This window comes from Enhydra lutris, unplaced genomic scaffold (assembly GCF_002288905.1).
Source record: "Enhydra lutris kenyoni isolate GAN:26980312 unplaced genomic scaffold, ASM228890v2 scaffoldscaffold8, whole genome shotgun sequence".
Taxonomy (NCBI): domain Eukaryota; kingdom Metazoa; phylum Chordata; class Mammalia; order Carnivora; family Mustelidae; genus Enhydra; species Enhydra lutris.
In genome coordinates this window covers 27248881-27270284 of record NW_019154092.1, presented here as the reverse complement: position 1 = coordinate 27270284, position 21404 = coordinate 27248881, and the positions used below count along the sequence as shown (strand labels likewise).

At 43.1% G+C, this 21404-nt stretch overlaps 1 protein-coding gene across 1 annotated transcript in view; it reads left to right on the top strand.

Annotated features, from left to right (window-relative positions):
* Positions 1–2424: 2424 nt before the first annotated feature.
* LOC111142450 (kelch like family member 14) overlaps positions 2425–21404 on the top strand; it is a 96185-nt gene continuing 77205 nt past the window's right edge. Inside the window, exon 1 of the mRNA XM_022495601.1 lies at positions 2425–3440. Coding sequence (XP_022351309.1) covers positions 2491–3440 — 950 coding nt within the window. The 5' untranslated portion in view covers positions 2425–2490. The remainder of the gene's footprint in view (positions 3441–21404) is intronic.

The following is a 21404-nucleotide window of genomic DNA, read 5'->3' as shown; positions in this document are numbered from 1 at the left end:
CATCCATCCCCCTGTATGGTCTCTCTCTACTGGCCAAGCACGACCGTTTCTCTCCCCAACCGTGGATTTCCTATTACTCTCGTTACGACTCACTGAGCCCCAGGCCCAAGGATAATGATGTGTTGTTTCTTGGTAGCATAATTTGTCACACGTACATTTTTTCTTCTTCTTCTCTTGCAGAAAGCTCTGCTCCCTCTCTCTCTCTCCCTCTCTCTCCCTCTCTCTCCCTCTCTCTTTCTCTCTTTTCTCCCTCTCCTACATTTTCTTGCTGTTGCTAATTCATGGTGATCAAATGATGTACGACAAAATAAATTGTAAAGAGTGACTGCCTGGAGTTGGGAACCAGAAGGTGTTTTCCCCCTCCCAAGGAGAGAACAAACCTTTAAAAAGGAAGGACAATTGATTTTTGGGGGGGAGCTTAAGTGAGCCTTGACTTTGCAGCTGGTTGAAAGCAGGTAAGTTTCTGGCCTTGTGTCTGCCTTGCGTGTATTTTGTTCTGTCTTTTGGGTTGTTGGCGGGGGGAAGGGATGGGGAGGGAGTCTTTGGGGGGGGGGCGGTTAGTTGCCTGGCAAACGCTCATAAAGAATAAAACTCCTATTGCAAGATATAAGCAGATAAGGGGGAAAGGCAAAGGAGGAGAACAAGAAGGAAGGGGAACAGGAAAAGATGGGGGGGGAGCGAGACAACGAAGCGGGGAAAGCGAGAGAGAGGTATGACCGGGTCCACTTAAAGGGAGAGACTCTGGGAGATGTTTCAAGAAACCCAGATCTTTGGGGGCCGGTGGGGGAGGGGGTCCTGCCGGGGGAGGGAGCTCGAGGGAGGTTAGGGTCCACCTGGAACAGGATGGTAAAGTGAGTCGAGAGGAGCCCAGTGTGGTATAAATAGGAAACCGGCGATCCAGGACTGGCGCCAGGCAGGGCAGAGTGAGCCGCAGTGGAAGGGGCAGGTCCGGCGGGATCCCTCGGAGCCGAGCGGCGGCGGCGGCGGTGGCTCTCCCGGGCGGGCGGGCGCGCGGGCGGGATGTGGGCAGAGGGTCCCTTTCTGCTCGGCCCTGGAAGGTGCAATTACAGGTTAAGGACCTGGCGTATCGATTTTGCCTAGCCTCCCCCCCCATCCTGCCGTCCTCCGCCTAGATGCGGGCGGTTCAGACTTTTTTTACAGAAGTAGTTCCAGGGCCAGGGGAGTGGGGGGTGCCCGAGTAGGGGGTCGCTGGGGGTTTTACCGAGGGGCTCGTGGGGAAGCTGAGGCTTCACGCGGAGATGCTGGGTGGGATGCAGAGACCCTGCACGGAACCTACCCCCCCCCTCTATTGGACAGCCCCCACCCCCTCCCCCAACACCTGCCAGTTAACTTGAACTTCTCACAGTTACTGGAGTTAAAGCCACTGTTCCTGGTGCCTTGGAGACAGAACCTTTCACGTGAATCCCTCCGGGCCTCTGGGGTCCTGCTCTAAATCCACCCCAGTGGCCCCACTTCCTCCCTCCTCTTCTCCCCGGTGCCGCCCCGCGAGAGAAGGGGAGATACACGTCTGAACTTCCGCGCTTTGAAATGCGGGGGGCGGGAGAGAGGGGGTCGGGGGTGGGGGGCCGAAAGGATTCTCCTGCCAGGTTTAAAGGCGTCTCTGGAAAATTAGCAAAACTGAGTGGTGACGGGGAAGCCAACAGTTTGCGAAGCAGGCAAGCAGGCAGGGCCGGGGTGAGGGAAATGAGCTAGAATTGATAAGGACAGCTCCCGCCTCTGCCGAGTCCACTGAGCTGGTCCTCACCGCGCTCCACTGCACTTTCCCGGGAGAAGAAAGGGCTTTATCTGCTACCTCAGACTATTAGCCTAGGAGTTTCTCGGGGCAGCACGGATAATCGAAGGGGTTCCCAGCTTTTGGAGAGCTAAGAATCGCCCACCCGCACGCTTGTCGGGTCCCCTTTCCTACCCCCCAAACTGGACCAACTGCGAAAAGCAAAGCTGCAGGCACAAGTTGACCTGGAACCTCTGCCGACGGTCGCCTCTGCGCTCTCCGGGAAGCCCTGGCTCCCCACTCCCTGGCCTTTCCCTTTCTCAGGCCCGGCATGGACACAAGCCCACGAGGTGTCTCGGCCTCCTCCGCCACTTTGCCGTCGCTGCTGCCACCCCTGTCGCTGCCAAGAGCCGAGCCAGGGTGGTTTTAGGAAAGTGAGGGACGAAGTGTGTGGGCGGTGGCGAGAGGAGTAGCACGGAGCTGAACCGGCGCCCCGACCCCAGACAGGGCCCTTTTGGTGGCGCTCACGGATTCAGCGCCTTCAGACCTTACTCCTAGGGTCGGGGTCCTGGGGCGCGCTGGGCAGGAGCCAAGCTGAACACTGATTGTTGTCTTCGCCCTCCCCTCCCCTCCACACCCTTCCCCACCCCGACCACACCCCACCCCCTCCACTACCCTTCACCCCTCCCTCCCATCCCCCACCCCTGTCTGCCAGGTTGGAGGAGGGTTTAAAGCCAGGTGCGCCGAGTCAGCTCGCCATGTCCAGATCCGGGGACAGGACCTCCACCTTCGACCCCAGCCACAGCGACAACCTGCTGCACGGCCTCAACCTGCTGTGGAGGAAGCAGCTGTTTTGCGACGTGACCCTGACGGCCCAGGGCCAGCAGTTCCACTGCCACAAGGCCGTGCTGGCCTCCTGCTCGCAGTACTTCCGATCGCTCTTCTCCAGTCACCCCCCTCTCGGGGGAGGGGTCGGCGGCCAGGACGGCCTGGGGGCCCCCAAGGACCAGCAGCAGCAGCAGCCGCAGCAGCAGCCGCCACAGCAGCAGCAGCCGCCGCCGCAGGAGGAGCCCGGGACTCCTTCCTCCTCCCCCGACGACAAGCTGCTGACCAGTCCTCGGGCCATCAACAACCTGGTGCTGCAGGGCTGCTCGTCCATCGGGCTGCGCCTGGTGCTCGAGTACCTCTACACGGCCAACGTGACCCTCTCCCTGGACACGGTGGAGGAGGTGCTGTCGGTCAGCAAGATCTTGCACATCCCCCAGGTCACCAAGCTCTGCGTGCAGTTCCTCAACGACCAGATCTCCGTACAGAACTACAAGCAGGTGTGCAAGATCGCTGCGCTGCACGGCCTGGAGGAGACCAAGAAGCTGGCCAACAAGTACCTGGTGGAGGATGTGCTGCTGCTCAACTTCGAGGAGATGCGCGCCCTGCTGGACTCGCTGCCGCCCCCCGTGGAGTCGGAGCTGGCTCTCTTCCAGATGTCCGTGCTGTGGCTGGAGCACGACCGCGAGACCCGCATGCAGTACGCGCCCGACCTCATGAAGCGCCTCCGCTTCGCGCTCATCCCGGCCCCGGAGCTGGTGGAGCGGGTCCAGTCAGTGGATTTCATGCGCACCGACCCGGTCTGCCAGAAGCTGCTGCTGGACGCCATGAACTACCACCTGATGCCCTTCAGGCAGCACTGCAGGCAGAGCCTGGCCAGCAGGTAGGAGACAACAAAGAGGAGGGCGGGGGGTGGGGGGGGGAGCAGGAAAGGCCGGAGGGAGGGGAGGGGGGCAGAGAGGAGTGGGGAGAGGGGTGGGCTGCGCGCGAGGCTCTGGCGAGCTGAAAACAAACGCAAACAAACAATTCAGACTGTGTGGGGAAAGTTGATTTCGGACTCTCCGAAAGGTCAACAGGAAAGTGGCCTAACAGCATCCCTGAGCGCTGGAAAGCCCACGTTCCCAACATCCCCAGGGCGAGAAATGCGGGACTTGGGGGCTGAAACTGACAGGCAGGTGGGGCCAAAGGCCGGGGCAGTTCCCAGTGCCTCTCGGGAACCCTCTCTAAGCAGTCCTCCCTCCAAATCTCAAAATGAACTTCCTTGAGGAAAAGGATTCTGCAATGACAAGTCCCACCCCACTCCACCTCTTTCCTGCCTGGGGTGAGCAGGAACGCCCTGGCGACGCTCCACGAGGAGAGCTTTCATTCTTTCTGTCAGACACTCAAGGTCTGTTGTTGTTGTTGTTGTTGTTGTTGTTGTTGTTGTTGTGTTTAGTGACTGAGTCTGCTGCTCCCTTTGGAAGTTAGAGCTCCCAAACCTTTTGTCTCTTAGGGCCACTATCGGAAATTCTGGCATCACAGACCCAGGCAAACTTTCTGTCTTGTGGAAAGCCTTTCTTTTTCACTTTTAAAGGGGAGCAAAGCAAGAGGTTTCAGGGTGTCAGAGTGAATCATGCCTAGCAGCTCCCAGCTCTAAGGGGAGCACTGCTGACAACTGGGAGGAGGGGAGTCTTCTGCCTCTCCAGTTAGGTCCTTGTGCCAGCTCCGAAGTCACAAAGAAGTTGGGGACTTGCTGTCGCTCTCTGGAATGTGTCTGTGTGTGCTGCAAATAGGGTTTCATGTCAGAGGGGAGAGGGAAATGATGACTTTTTAAAATGTGACAGATTTTTTTTTTAACTTTGGAATCGACAGTCCTGTTTTATTGGCTCCAATCTTAAAACCCCTTTTAATGAGCCCTAGCAGAGCGTTTCTTTCTCTTTTTAAAAAAGAGAAGCAGTATCTTCTCAGTTTCTCATGATAAAACATCACGATTTCAGATGCCAGGCTACCCCAGCCTAATCCACTGGAGTGTTACATGGTTTAAAAATCCATCATGGCATTTTCCCATTCAGAAGGATGTCTAAAGTGGGGAAGGGGGGCCATTTCATGCAGCTTTGTGGAATTAAATATTTATTTTTTAGTCATGATGTTTCTACTAGACTCAGGTAGAAATGTAAGAAAAGGAAGATATTCTGTACAGCACTGGTGTTCAGGTGAGGCCCACGGAGTTATGGGAAACCTTAGACTTAGAAACCTTCTAAGTTGATTTTCTACTCTTATGTGAGAGATGAGTTAATGAATTGTGTCAATAAATGACAGTAGGACAATAGCACAAGCAAGAATTCAATCCCTTGTGTGCTTGAATAGTGAGCATAGGAGTCCAGGTGTGAAGAAGAACATGGAATGTACTTTTATTTTGTAAGAGTTTTTCATTTGCCTAAAGATCGAAACTTAGCGTAGTGGGCAAATGTTACCCTGCCAATGGGCACTGGTGATTAATATTCTGTTCTTAACTTTTATCAGTTTCAATAACTTACGAGTATACTTAACTTAGCATATATTATACATATTCAGGAATATATATACATATTCAGGAATTCAAACAACACAGTTATAGTCCTGAACATACATTTATTTGTATTTTTAAAAACATGTAAAATCTAATAGAAACGCAGAAACCCAGAGGGATAATAAGATTAAAGCTTAACTTGTTTTAAGAGTGATTTTGGGATACGAGCATTACAAATTTGATCTTATAAAGAATTTCTGAAGCCCTCAATGTACTTGTGCTTAATAAGTATGTTCTAGGGCTCAGTATTAGAACGGTTGACTTTCAAAATGCAAAATCCATTTTCCACCTTCGTCCGGATTCAGCATACCAGCTGGGGCCTGCTGGTTCTGTCCTGGTGGATGGCTGAGATACCAGGCTGCCTGGCTTGGTGATGACACCTTCCAGCTTCACTGGGCCATATCATTTGAAGGATATGTAGTGGCGTCTGACCACTAAATGCTTACAAGTGTCATGGATGCTGCAGGAATCTGATACTTCTGCGGTAGGAAGAAACCTGTATTTTTCTTTAAAAGCAGAAGATACACGGAAGAAAACAGTTCGTGTGAACCTGTTGTTGATCTCAAAGTAATGTAATTTAGCTTTTGTTCCATTATTGGAGCTGTGGCAATTTAATTTGGGGGGGACTAATTGCAGTACTCCAATTTTAATTTGCAGGAAGAATGTAAGATTAACCACCAAGATCTTAACTTTATTGTAGACAAAATGCTGGAAGTTGTAACCAATAGTATTATGTTGGCCCATTTATTACAGCATCAGCAGAATATAAAAATGTTCTCTCAGACTTACATGTAGTTTAACAGAAGGATTAATGTGCTAAACAATTGCTTATGCAAATGCATCACTTTCATTGAAGACAACTGAATGGAGAGTCATTGTATATATTACTTTTTATCCACCTATAGTGTTAAAGTCTAAACATGAAAGGAGTCTTCAAATTTAGGCAAGGAGTTGAAAAATTAAAATTGATTAATCTGTTGGAAAAAGTACAAAATATAAGGAAATACAATCACTTAAAAAAGAATTTATTTGTTTAAGAATACATGGTCATCTGTAGAAAGTAGGGCTTTAATGTAATAACAATATTTTAAATATTTTTGAAGATTATTAAGTAATTTTGAATTTTTATTACATCTAGAAAAATAAAGCAACCCAAGCCTGAAGACTTTATAAATACCCAAATTAATATTTAATTTTTGCTCTAGTTGCCTTAGTCTTTCTGAGTATGCCATTTATGCTTAGATTCATGTTTTATTTTAGCAAATTAAGCATAAGAACAATAAATTAAAAATAAAAGACGTACTATCTTATATTCAAATATATGCATAACTAATTTAAGAGAAAAGGACTTAAGGAGACAAAAACTAAGACATCCGAAGTCTTATTTCTTATTTTCTTTTTGTTTTATTGCAAGAAATATAAAACTTAAGAAATAAGTTCTTGAAAAAGTTTCTGGAAGAGTCATTTTTAAAGGCTTTTAAAGCATGAAAATTTGATTTAGTAAGTGACATCACATGCAATGTTTAGTACATTAATAAGTAAATATCAGAAGACATACAGTCTAAGTTTAGCCTAAACAACTCCAGAAGTTTCTTTTTTATTTGTATTTTTAAAACTTTAGTGCATAATTTAGTAGTTGTTCAAATAAGTCAATTTGGCCTGGATTCATTAACTTCTTCTTTACATTTTCATCGCATCTCACATAACTTAGCAGTTAAATAAATGCTTATTGAAAGTTGAAAGCATTGAGATTATAAAATAAGAAAGCTTCAGTGTTGCACTTCACCAATATGCTCCTCGATTGCACATAACAAAAATCCACGGAAGCTTCTACAGGAACACACCTGTAATAGAAAAGCATTGGTGAAAATAATCATATTATTTAAAACATTCAACCACCAGCTATTACAGTCCCATGTACAGTCCTATACTGAAGTGTAGTTTTCCAGAGATTATATTTTACAGAAGAAAGCAGGCTACCTTATAAAGATTTCACTCTCTAAAAGAGTCTATTTAAAGATTTCATATAAATTAATTTAAAAATCTACTTAAACATCAGGAGCACAATTATCTATTGGCTAAAATGACTTGTAATGATTAAAAAGCCATTAAATTTCCTAATACACAGTTTTGATTCCTGGCCTTGGTGCTTAGAAAGCGTTTCTTTAAATGTAGGACTATATTTTCTATCAGTTCTCTTCCTAAGGCCTGAATAACAACCTTAGCAAAGCAAACTAATCTTGTATCCATGTATTCTCTAAATTGTTACTTCCCTTTATATCAATTTGATACCCTCAGATTAGAAGTTGTTAGGTAGTTAGATTTTTGTATCAGAAGTTACCCAACCATTCAGAATACAATTTGTTTATTATGTGAAACAGGACCATTGATTATTTTCACAGGACCTGTGAAAATTATATCACAGGTATGGGAGCCAAATAGTTATATCCTACAATCAAAAGGCAATTAGAGCAGATATTAATGTGTTGTATTGGCTTAGAGGATTTACTGACAAAAGTAGACATGTTCAAATTTTAATTCATATCTTGTATTTTTTCCGTATTTATGAACATGTTGAGGTTCACTCATTACCTTAGCCAATTTCCAAGTATCTCTATTTTCTTAACTTAAAAATGAAGTAAAAAAATACATCACTTTATTTACAACAGCTACTTTATACCAGAGGATCTTCTAAGCATTTTACAAATATTAACTTATTTAATGGTCAAACAGCCCTAATGGATGAATGCCAGCATTAGCCTCATTCTATAGATGGAAAAACTGGTACACAGAGAAGTTAAGCATGTTGCCCACGGTTGCACAGCTGCTTAGGGTTAGAACCAAAGTCTGAGCCTGGGCATTGTGGCTCTGGAGTCTGTGTTCTCATCCACAGTTTTCCACTTCTTGCTATGAGCCTCTCTGTGCTAGGATATGATCTAGTGATCGTCCTTAGTATTATATATAGACTTAAGGCTATCCTTTTGGAAAGAAACTTGTGAGGGTTAAATATTAATGTGTCTGACTTTAAAAGAAGTTAAGGAAGGGTATTTGTTCTAGGCCTGGAGTCAGAATTTTTTTCCTGTAAAATACCAAATAGTAATTCTTTTTGGCTTTAGGAGTCACACAATCTTTGTTAAAACTACTCCACTCTTCCCTTGTGGCACAAAAACAGGACAATACGTAAATGAATGGGCATGGCTGTGTTATAACAGGACATCAGTTATGGGCACTGAAATTTTGTAAAATTTTCACATGTCATGAAATATTCTTCTCCTTTTGATTTTTTTCCCCACCATTTGAAAATGTAAAAAACATTCAGGAAGGAGGGCATATACATAAACAGGAGGCATCCCAGATTTGTTCAGTGAGTCCTAGTTTGCCAACCCCTGTCCTAGGCACTTGGGATATATCAATGAGCAAAATGGACACAAAATTTTGTCCTTATTCTAGTGGGAAGAACCCCATTGATCTTCCTGCCTGTGCCTGGAAAGAATACAAGTCTCAATAATTTTACCAACTCCAAATTAGAATCTCAAATTTACATTTTAAGGCCTAAGAATTTAAATAGCTATCTCAGGAAAGTAAAGAGTAATTAATTTAAAAAGTGAACAAGCTGCTCATTTTTTTCAAGTGTACGATAAAGAAAACCAACTAACACAGATTTGGTCATTATTCAGAAGAGGTTTAAATATCATTTGTATGATATTTTAATGATTTCTAGTAGGAAATTAGTCAGGTATATTTAACACATTGCTAAGATTGACAGACACATGTCCAGCAGACTAATCAAAACACATAAATGAACACATGAACAATTATTTTTCTAAATGCCATCCCATATCTCCAGCTGCTTTGATCAAAGGGTACGTGTTGTCAGGACTCCTGACTTCCAAGTGAGTTAGCTGGACTGAGTACATCTGTAGTAACTCCCTGCCTTCTCCAAAATGAGTAACCTCTGGAGGAACACTCCTGCTGTTGTAGGTTTGGTTTAGGTGTCCCTCTCCCTCAGTAGATCAGGTGCCTGACCTTGATCTAGAAATGTGAGTTCAATTTGAATTAATATTGGTCTTAAGTATAGTTGAGGTGGACACTTAGGATTTGGTCAGTTAAGTGTGAATTGACAAAGCCAAAGTTGAAATAAAAATGGAGGTTATTTTAAAGATGATCGACACACATACAGTGTTGTTTACCAACCACAATAGTAACTGTCACTGTTGAGTGACTTCTGTGAGCTTGACATATTACTTACTTACATATTCTAGTCCTTGTAACATTTTTCTCTTCTTTTTAAATATTAGAAAATTGAGGCTCAGGGAAGATAAATAATTTGTCTAATTATATGGATGGGATTGAGTTGGGAGTCTGTCGTCATCATCTGAAGAATACTCCCCGGTTGTAAGTGTATTTAATAGATATGGCTTATACAGAAAGCATACTCAAATCTACAACTTCCATATCTTTGTTTTACCACATCACAGAAGAGATTAAAAGTTACAACTTTCTAATGCTTCTTCAAACCCACCAGAATAAAAGGAGTGAGAAGAATATTTTGGAAAGCCAAAATTCTTTGCCATTGGTCTACCATACTTAATTATTAGTTCTGAGATTAAGAGGCTATATAATGGGGTTGCTGAGATTTTTTCACCACAAAATTAACTTACTAAAAATATGTTGAGCCAATATATTTTAAATAAATCAATAAAAATAAGAACTCTCAATTTAACTATGGAAAATAATTGTGAAAATAAAAACAAGCAAACAAACAAACAAACAAAAAACAAAGCCTAGAAGCTTGAATTTAAACCAAGAGATTTTTTTTTTCCCCTAGATTTCTGTGCACTGGTGGAATACTAGAGTGGTATCAGCTTTGTTTCTGGGAGGACAATAGAAAGCCCTTCATGTTGGTGAAACTTACAGGTGATAAATACAACAGGTAGAAGCCAAAAGTATAAAAATACCTGTATACTCTCATAACATAAAATAAGGTTACTCTAATTGGAAATTTATTGTTTATATTTTGTTTCAAGAAAATCATTTTAACAATTGTTATGCCATAAATGTTTATACCTTCTGTCATTCACTTAGAATTTCAGAAAATATATTCACTGTTATGTCCTTTCCATTAACTTCCAAGATAATTCATGATGCATGAATTACTAATGATGATTTCTTTTAAAAAAGAATACCCCACACACAACACTATTATGATATGGGCAGGAGAACGAGCTAACCAGAGGAAGAACCCTCAGTTGTAGCATAGAAGAAACAGTGAATATATCTATTTCACTGTGAATATTAAAACGGCCTATCTAGCCACAAATAATATTAATGAAAATACGGTTAGAACTGTTGGCAACATTAGAATTAAAGCAGAAAGTTACTAGAAAAAGCCTACAAGCGTGAGGAAATAAAAATAGTGAATGTTTATGATGGCAAAGAGAGAAAATAAATCATAGGGAAGTGAAAAAAGAAGAAAAAGCAGCAGTAAGGGAAATACAAGGAAATATAGGAACTCAAAGAAATTATTAAAAATAAAACCATCTGAAAAAGAAAGAAAAAGAGGACTAGCAGTACAGGGAGATGGGCAAGGAAATTTTAGAGCCTGGAGAGTAGGTGTTCAATTATCTGTTGTACAAAGAAGTACAAATTTAGAAGCATTTATGTCACTACATACCCAACTAATATAGTTTACAAGGTTATCGATGGTGTTCCATTGAAAAGAGAAAAGCCAGTCCTTAAAAGAAACAAAAAAGACTGCTTCCCCAAGGAAAAGAAAAAGGCCAATCATGGTATCTTCACTCCTATAATTCAATTCAGTTCAGCAATTACATATTTGTAAAATGAGTTAATTAAGATGTTTTATTAAAAACTCTGTCCTTAAGCTAGATAATGCAGGAGTTTCAGAAGTGTCAGAGTTCAAAGGGGACAGTCTGCTGTTCCAATAGGAGGAGATGAAAATATAGCTGCATTCCTTGTAAAATCATCTTAATTTTCAATATAATTGGAACTGGCAGTGAACCTGAGAAGCAAGGCGGGCTCTTCTGAATCCATGCCTATGACCGCACCCTCTCCCCCCACAGTGGGCACTCCGGACAATGCGTTGCAGTATACAGCCACAAGAAGTCCTGCTGTGAGCTATCCCCCACGTTTGTACTGAACATAAACCTATCATCCACCAAGCCCTGAGCTAGGTTCTGAGACACAGAGTTAAACAGGACAAAATGCATTGCTGATTTTGTGCAGTTTACAGTGTAAGGAAAAAGAATAAAGAATTGCACAAATCAATCAGACTGGTAATACATGCTGCGGATTAGCAAACTTCTGGGAGATAACATATTCCAGAGTAACATATCCCAGAGTCTTGCAACCTCCCTGGGGAGACCAAAGAAGAGTTTCTCTACAAAGCGGTCTTGAAAGATGAGCTATCCAGAGTGATGGGTCTGCAGGAAGGCCAGGCGGTCGCCCAGGGAAAGCACGGGGTGCGGTAGAGTGTGCCCATGAGCACCAGGCAGAGAAGAGTTTGGTACCTTCCAGAAACTGAAAGAAAGTGTGTGTGGCCAGGGGTTGGGTGGGAAGGGTTGTTGAAATCAATCAGGAAGTTGTAGGCCCTGCTAAGGATTATCCACTACATGGCTGAATTCCACAGTGGAAAAATGAGCTTTCTTTTTTTTTTTTTTTTTTTTTTTTAATTTGAGTTAAGAAAATAAGCAATAGTATGGTAGAAACACTGCCTTTGAAATCATAAACCTAACTAGGTGTCCCAAATTCACTTTCGCTGAGCCCCACATCAGTAAAATGGGTTAATAATTAGAGTTCTACTTGCCAGGATTTTGGTAAGGACAGGCTGAGACAGTGAAGAAAACCATATACATAGAAAATGCTATTTAGAACTGACTTATTAATTTTCAAAGATACAATAAGTCAAGTTTACCTGAATACATTTTTGCCTATCAAGAAAACTCGAGTATAAATGCGATTTCACTGGAGCACAGAATTAGAGAGTTTTCAGACCAGATGAACAAAGTTTAAGGAACCCGAAGGTGAACACAAGGGCATTAGAAGAAAGTGGGATAATAAGACTTTCTGACTGCTCTCAGTAATTTATATATAATTCTTCAAAGGGAAGATGATGGCCTTTTTAGATGTAAAACCCTTCCGTTTCTTCCATTCGTAGAGGAGACCCCCCTCTTCTTTTTAATCTCACTAACTCCGGCTTTGAGGCTTCCTTTTTCTGGGGTCCCCGAGCCCCTCACGTACATACGTCAGGTCCTGGGGCTCCCAGTGCTCCTGTGAGTGGGGTGGTAAATGACACCTGCTCGGGGACTCTCCAAGCTTCCCCACAGCTCAGCTGGGGCCACCGTATGGAGACTGGCTCACCGGAGGCTGCAGAGAAGTGAACTGAAGAATTACAGTCGGTTTCACTTCCCTGCCTTATGTGCCTTCAGGTGCCTCTGAAGACAGGCGAGGCCCGTGAAACGGAGAGGAGGAGGAAGAGAGACAGCACCAATGTTAGAGAAGAAAGAGTCCTTGCAAATGTAGGGGCACTGTAGAAACACATGGCTGGGTGGATGTGTGTACGTGTCTGCATGTGTATATCCACAGACACAGTGCGTGGTGCTCAGTGCCCGCTTTGAGTTTTCTGTACAGTGATTTCTGAGATGTGTTTTTACCAGCCAAAGATCTGTTTTGTATGTGGGAATGGGAGCGGGACAGTCAACAGTTCCCAGTCTGGCACTGAGTAAGGAATTACCGCATTGGGAGGGTCAGTTTTTCGCCAGGAAGAAAATAATCACATTTGTAAATCCCGCTTAGAAAAAAGCAGCAGACCACTGTCTGGCCCGGAGTTTTAGCCGCGCCCCCCCCGGCCCCCCCCACCCCCCCCGCCTCAAAACCAACCGTATCAGAATATCCAGGGCAAATGGAAAGGATGAGAAGCGAGAACGTAAAATCTGTGTGTCTGAGACAGAAACTTTAAAGGAAAAACTTTAACGCTTTAATACGCACATGAGGACTTTCTCATATGTGTCAACAGGGGTTCATTGATACTGTGAAGGATCCCAGACAATATTGGTGTATTACATGAAGGCAGAAGTATGTGCCTCCTAGCAGAGACCAATTGGGTGGATTGGTTACTATGACAACTGTACCACTAGGGTCAGTGGCAATCCCTGTAATCTCCCTGTTTGAAGGTTTTCACAAGCGTTCCCTCCAAAATGACATTTATAGGTAGGGACTACAGAGTAAAGCTAGGAAATATACACATATGAATAAGAGAGAGGAAATGGTATAAGGGGAGGTACCAACAAAGCAGTTATGTTATAATGCAAGTCTTAAACAGTTCTATGGCAGAGTAATTAAGACCTAAAGGTCACACAGATGTAGGTCAGATCCCATCCTGACCACTTACAAGCTGGCTTTTTTTGGGTGATTTACTTAACTGCATTTTCAGATTGCTTATCTACAAACTGTACATAATAATACCCACTTCATTCAGGCCGTTGTGAATGTTGGAAGGATGTACATACAACACTTCACATAGTTCCTGGCTGTGAATACTATATAATGGGTAGCATTTATTTTTACGGGAATAGTTCTATTTATATCTAATTGGCTTTTCTGTTCCCTTATTAGGACTCCTAATTCCATACAATACGTTCTTTCTAGAGCTGGATTATCATAGCATGAATCCCAAGTGCTGCTCTGATAGTGGTAACGTCTCTGCTGAAAGTTTCCATTTTCTACACTTTTGAGTGGACATTGCTTAGGCAATGTCGCTTCCATCCTCTTGGTCTAGCCATGTCAGTAGCTGGAAAGGTGAGAAAAATCATGGTAGATTCACGTTGAATGGCTTTACTGAGATATAATTTATGTAATATACAATTCCTTTTACAGTGTAAAATACAGTCATTTTAGTATATTCAGAGCTGTACAGCCATCGGCACAATTAACTTTAAAACATTTCTATCACTCCCTTCCCAAAACACCCTGTATCTGTAGACAATTAGACCCCATCCTGCCTTAGCCCATCCCCCCAGCCCTAGGCAACCCCTCATCCACTTCCTGTCTCCAGAGACCCATAGTATTGTTTGTTCTGGGCATTTCAGATAAATCGAATCCTGCAATATATGGTCTTTTTTCTGGCTTCTTTCATATAGCATCAGGCTTTCAAAGTTCATCCATGTTGAAGGAATGAAGTAATAGTACTTCATTCCTTCTTACGGCTAAATAGTTTTCCATCGTTTGGATAGGCCACATTTTATTTATGCATGAATTGATGGACATTGAGGTTGTTTCCACTTTTTGCTATTATGAATAATGCTGTTATAAACAATTCCTCTACAAGTTTGGGTATGGACTTATGTTTCTGTTTCTTTCGGGGGATACACCTGGGAGTGGAAGTGCCGGGTCTTAGGGTAATCAGTGGACAATGAACAAATGTTTCACCTTTTGAGGAACTGTCAGATTGTTTTCCAAAGCAGCTGCACCGCTTTGCATTCTCACCAGCAGTTTATAAAGGTTCCACTTTCTCCACTTCCCTGCCAACGCCTGTTGTCTGTTTTTTGACCACATCATGGCCATGATGTGCTAGCTCACTGTGGTTTGCATTTCGCTAGTGGCTAACGAGGTCTTTTCATGTGTTTATTGGCCACTTGTATCGTTTGTTGGTTTTGTTTTGAAAAATACCTAGTCAAATCCTTTGGCCATCTCTTAGGTGGGTTATTTGTCTTTTTCTTATTGAATTATGAGTCTTTGAAGGATTTTTAGTAGTGTTTCCTGTGGCTCCTAGATCACAGCCAGGGCCCATCTTCTGCAGAAATTGGCTGTTGTGGCTGATAAAAATGAAAAGAAAATGCATGCAGATTGTACAGGGGAAAACTCTCAAGATACTTTTGAATGACATCTATGTCTATTACTAAAACTCTTCAGTGTTGGTTGTGACAGAGACAATATCTGTGGTCGATTTTGTTGTTGTTTTCTTCTCCATGTGATTATTCTGGCTTTGTTGGCTTAGGCATTATATTTCTCAACTGATAGTTGAGACTCGGTTTAGCAAAACTTTTATTTAAAAAAATCAATGACTTAAATAATTTATTTAAATTTTCTTAGAGGTACATAAGACATTTCTATTCAAATTGTGTTTATACAATATTTATTTTAGGGAAAGGAGTTAAAATTCTTTGGTTGCCGAGAGTATGGAATGAGGTGAAATTTTGTGGTTGGCAAGACGATGATAACTCATGATAGCCACTGCAGAAGAAGAAATATGTAAAAAGAAAACAAGACTGCAAAACAGTTGCTCTCAATTGGAAGGGGCTGCAAAAGTGTTTCTTACAGGGATCAGCACGGAACAGTACAGCCCAGGATTTTTGGTCATGGCTGGGTTTCACCTAAAGGCTTCACGACACATATCACCAAGGCAGTTTCTGCCACGGTAAAGCTAAATTTGACATGAGAATAACTTGCCCACTTTCATCCTCCTTTGCTACAGTCTCCTGGCATTTTTCATCAGGGATAAAAAAAAATACCTGCTACTCTTAACAAGAAATTACCCTTATGACTCATAGTAGGTTACATAATATTATTTCACTAACTGTTCTTTTGAGTGTATGGCTATGGAAGAACATTCAGCAAATCACTTCCTAAACTTAATGTTTATGCTTTTGGATGGACAATTTCTAATCTGATTATGAATCTCTTTGAACAATCAAATGTTTACTTTCTGTTAAGGTTTACAATCTCCCTTACATAACAAAGGCAACTCCAGATCTACGACTCCATCATAGATCTGGGTGCAAAGTGGTAAGAATCTTAACGTGGATTTCTTTATCTAGATACAAAGTGTTATCAAAGGTATATGATAATTTTATAGTTTCTCGTATGCACTGCCAACAGATTCCAACACAGCAGGTAACCTCTCTAAATTAGTCATTGGTGTAATGTTTAAAAGGCAGGCATCTTCTTCCCTCTGTGGAAGTCATACTCACATAGAGAAGGTACTAATTCTAGACAGTCACTTCAGTATTTCTGGAAGCTAACAAATTTCCACTGTCCCTCAGACATTCTTATATTCCAAACTCGGAAAGAGAGGAAGCAGACAAAGCAAAACTGAAATATGTAAACATCACTCTAATGCACTCAAAAAATTCAAGGTTTGTGATTTCTCCAGACATAGAAATCAGCAAACTAAACCAGCAGCAAGTAGTCTAAGTAAAACTCTATTCCTAGGAAGGGGCACCCCATGTTCAGAGAGGAGCCCCTCAAGCCTTCCATCAGCCTAGTCAAACTGAGAGCCCAAGTTCCAGAAAACGATAGTCTTTTTGACCCAGAAAGAATAATTCTCAACTCAGAAAGATGTGTCTGGAAAATGCTTCACATTTTTTTTTATGGAAGGAGACTGTAGAGTCTCAGAGCAGAAGAAACATTGAAAATTTGTGAAAGCACAAAGAAATTCATGTCTGTGGCTTTTATAGACACTAATTAGAGTCTGCCACAAAAGCGGATGTGAATCACTTCTCTCAATTAGCTGTGTCTGTTATTATCCCTCCTGATAGCCCTTCTTCCACTGGAACATCATTATCCATTACACTTACTACATACATACAGGATTCGAACACCAAGCAGAGGAGGAAATAAGGAGACTCCCTCCCCACATTCCAAATTCTCTGTATAGAGTGTAGATGGCAGGCTACTATAAAGGAGAGTTATTCTGTGGTAAAATTAGGAAAACCCTTTCTCAAGGTAGTTACGCATGTTTCACCATAGAGGGCTCCTTCTCAAGTGTCAGTTCTGGAAAGTGAGTATGGGATTCATCGGTTTCTTTTTGCCCTGTGTTCCTGTTGGCTGGACAGTTGTAAGGAAAGCTGTATTCATCAGCTTGAGCTGCCGTAGTAAAATAACACGGACTGGATGGCTTAAGTAACAGGAATTCGTTTTCTCACAGTTCTGTGAGGCTGAAAGTCCAAGGTCAAGTTGCCAGCAGGGTTGGTTTCTGGTGATGCCTCTCTTCCTGGTTTACAGACAACAGCCTTCTGTGTCCTCACATGGCCCTTCCTCTGTATGCAGAGACAGAGATTTCTGGTGTCTCATCCTCTTCTGATAAGGACCCCAGTCCAACAGATTAGTGCCCCACCCTGATGACCTCATTTAACCTTAATTACCTCCTAAAGACCCAATCTTCAAGTATAGTCACAGTGGGTTGGGGGGGGCGGGTTTAAAGATTCAACATATGAATTTGGGGGAAACACGATTCAGTTTATAACAAGAGCTAATAATAGGATCCAGGAATTAGAAAACAGGTTAGGGAAGCTAACTGAATTGTTACTTTTCGACTAGCTCTATAGGGCAAAGTTATATAGGCAGCTGAGCAATGATCCAAGTCAGCACTATATTAATAGCTATTCCAGTAATACAAAGCTCGAAGTGAAAAATGTCCTCTTTCCTCAGCCTCATAAAGTCTTGCCTAAATCAGTAGTTCTCTTAAGAATCAACAATAGAGATTTTTAATAATATATATCTTCCCTAGCCCTACCTCAGAGATTCTAGATAAATTGATCTGGAATGTGGACCCAAGAACCTGCATATGTAGCCACATCCCAGGTAGTCTTGATACTACTGGTGGTTTTGGTCCACACCTTGAAAATCGTGAGATTAAAACAAAAATTGCTTCTGCTTTCCAATTTGCTACATATTGGTAGAAGATGGGAGAACATGCTAACAGTAATTTACTGAAAGATAAGTTTGAGGGAAACATGTTGCAAAATTAAAAGAAATCTGATAAACTGACACGGGGAGGGGGGGGATGAGTCACAGGGAAAGTTATTGGAATTACCAGACTCTAAGGGATTTATTTCCTGATTATGGAATTGGGGTACCTACCGCACTAGAGAATTTTCAGAATAATGCAAGCCACGCAGTAGAGTGTCCCCAGTTCAGCCTCGGAGAATGTGGTCAATTTCCCCAGCATAATTCGTTCCTGCCTGACAAAGATCTGATGATTGAAACCGATATTGTCATGGATTGGTTGACCGGGGGGGGGGGGGGGGGGGGGTGTCTGGGAGGCTTCCACACAGACAGACGCCCTTCCCAGGGGGAATGCTGGGGAGCCTCTCAGCCACCCAAAGCCCTGGAGTTAGGGTTTACTTAAGTATTAGCCCCTCCAGGGTTGGTGAAGCAGCAAAGAACAGAAAGAACGGGCTCCCCACAGGGAGGGAGAGGAAAAGAGGAGGAGAATCAGAGATTCTTGTTTCACCCAGAGCAGCAGGGTGTCCCTAAGCTGGATCCCACAAGCCACACCTCATTGTCTCCACAGCACACACACCCCCGGCCTGCCTCAGTCCCTTGCTGCTTATCTGTCCAAAAGTAAGGGTAACCTTCTTCATTTATCTTAACCCCAGGATGATTTCATAGGCCTGTTCTTCCCCGCAAATCCAATTCTGGGCCCTTTCAGAAGGTATCAGCTGCAACTCCCTTTGCTTGAGTTGAAGATGGACACTAATTTATTGCCATGAATATTCCAAGAGCAGCCCGGAATGATATATTCGGTTACTAACTAACTTTTCTCACTGTCTTCCCGCATGGCCACTCCTGCAGTGACTCTCCAACTGGAAACAGCCTGCTTGGCAGGAGGCTGGCTCCGGTTCCTCGGAATGAGCTTTCTAGTTTCCCCACAAGAAATCTCTCCCTGGAGTTCAGAGTAATGGATAAAACCAGGCTCTAGATCAGGAGGTAGGATCTGGCCATGGTCCCCCTCAGCATCATCCAGAATGGCTGGACTTTCTTTGGGATGCTGATTCTGTTAATAGATTGATTTTGACTGTTATGTCCTAGACCCTCAGCAACAAGTCATGGTAGCGGGGTATGTGATATCCTGAACTTGAATTTTCAACGTTATTCTGTGATCTCGTGTCTTTCTGCACTTTTTCTTGTGCAGCAGGTATCAGTCTCCCCAGGTCAGGAAGTCACTATCTTTTCGAAAAGTCAGCCAGATGGGTGCCCAGAGAGAGAAAGGGAGAGAGAGAAGTCTCCATAATGAGATTAGTTCTCAGGGGGCAGCATAGTCTAATAATTGAGCTTTATTAGGAGTTCGAAGGCAGGCATTACTTATGAGTCCGTCACTAACGCGAGAGTGCTACTTTATCTCCTTTTGTCACCAAGCTGCACAGAGCTTCAGTGGCTCCTTTGTGACAGGCTGCGTAGAACCACTTCTCTCTTGAACAAGGAGAAGAGCTTTCTCCTATCGCACAAACGTTGGTTGTCCCTGCCAGCCCGTTCGGTAGCAAGCATCTGTGTTAGTGAGCGGTGAGATCCCGTGTCCCACTTGCAGGCGTGAGGATTAGTCCAGGAGGTAATACTTGCCACTCAACTTCCTCACAGGGATGCGGGGAGGATTAATGAGATGCTATTTCCGTTGCAATTTATGGTCTTCAGAAAAAAGGCACTAAGTACTAGGTATTAGAATTAAGGATTATATAGGTAATCAAGCAAAGAAGATATTCAACTGCTTCTAGTTACTAAAGGAAGCTTTAATGTGGGCGGTGTGGAAGGAGGGGGGAAAGGCAGTGAGTATAAACTTGGCCGGGAGCCATGGTCCCCCAGGAAGCAGAGGACCACGGATGGAGTGTGAAGTGCTCTGTACAGTATAAACATGGCCCTTTTGTGGCCCTGAAGGCTTTTGATCCAAGGGAGAGGCCTATGTTTCTTGGATTCAGATGAAAGCTTTCTTGTCACATCTACCTCTCCCATCATGAGCCAGTCTACCGCTTTGGTCCCAGGAGAGAGTGGCAAAAGCAGCTGCAGACTGCCCCATCCACATACAGGAAGACACAGTCACATTTCCTAAGTGCCTGGAATTCATACATGCCAGGGAGAAATCACGAAAGACCCCGGCATGCTACAGGGGCTCAGGCAAGGAGTGAGGGGACGGGAAGATACTTAGAATTGTGGTGTGCAAAGCTGTGGTCCAGAAAGAGTGGGCGTCCTCACGGCTGGACGTAAGCAATAGCAGAGGTGGAACGCAAGATGGTTTTCAGAGGTTCAGATCTTAAAGTCCAGGCTTCTTCCGCTTGTTATAGTGTGTCCTCAACTACGTTTGCCTTCCTCGGGTAGGATGGGAGACAATTTCAGATAGCACACAAAAAACCATTTTTAAATTTATGGTAATAATTAAGTTAGGTATTAGATTCAATTTGAGCATGTATTAGAAATAAACATTTAACCTGTGAAGTCCATAAGTCATAAATATGACCGCTTAGAGCAGTAATTCTCAATATTGCCCGCACAGTGGAATCGCATGGAAAGCTTATAAGGAAACAAACAAAAAAGAGCAAAAAAACAGCGCTGGGCCCCACCCTCAGTCATTAAACCAGAGTCTCTGAGAGCTTGTCCCATCCTAGATACTTTGTAAAAGCTTTCCCAAGGGATCCCAAAGAGCCTCACAGCACTGGGAACCACTAAGACAGAATGGGGTTCACTTTTTTAAGTGAGCAGTTTTAAACAAAATATTAAATAATATCATAGTGTGTGGTAAACTTTCTATCTCGGGTAGCTCCCATTCTGTGAGACAATAATAGTCCTGAAGAGCAAAGAGAAAAGCAGGGATATCCAATAAAAATCATGAATGTGGTGGTGGGATGACAGCTAGCCTGATTATTTGCACCTGCTCAAGGGGGCATAAAAGACAAAAGCATTGGGGCAGGGCAGAGTAAAGGTGGCAGGTTAGATCTGGTGTTTGTCAATAAGACTGTTGCCCAAAGTATTACTCTCTGACTCTGCCACCTTATAGTTCAGAAACCATGGCTTTTCCTCTTCCCCTTTTGCCTTCTGATGTCCTCATCACCACACTCACTGACTGAACCTTAAAACAAATGAGCAAAAACAAACAAAAAGGATGACAAAAAGTCAGTAATGATCTTTTGAAGGTGGGATTACCAGTGACTCTTTTCACCCATTCGTTCTTTTATCACTACTTCATTCATACAAGAAGCATTTATTAACCACCTACTGTATACTAAGTCCTTTCTGCTCTTCAGTCTAGTCAGAATTTTTCTCATTGAGCATGAATTATCTTTACGATATGATCAAGACAAATCATCAAGTTACTTCCATCTTACAAAAATTGAATATTGTATATGACTAACCATTCTCCGGTCACTGGATAGCCAGGCTTGTGGTGGTAGGAAGTGGGGAAGTTCCAATGTCAGTAGATTGGAAGCTAAGGCATTTCCAATTATTCCTGACTCTGAGAATCACAGAAAGGGGGTGTGAGAAAACCCTAGAGACATTTCCTTTGTGAGACAGAGG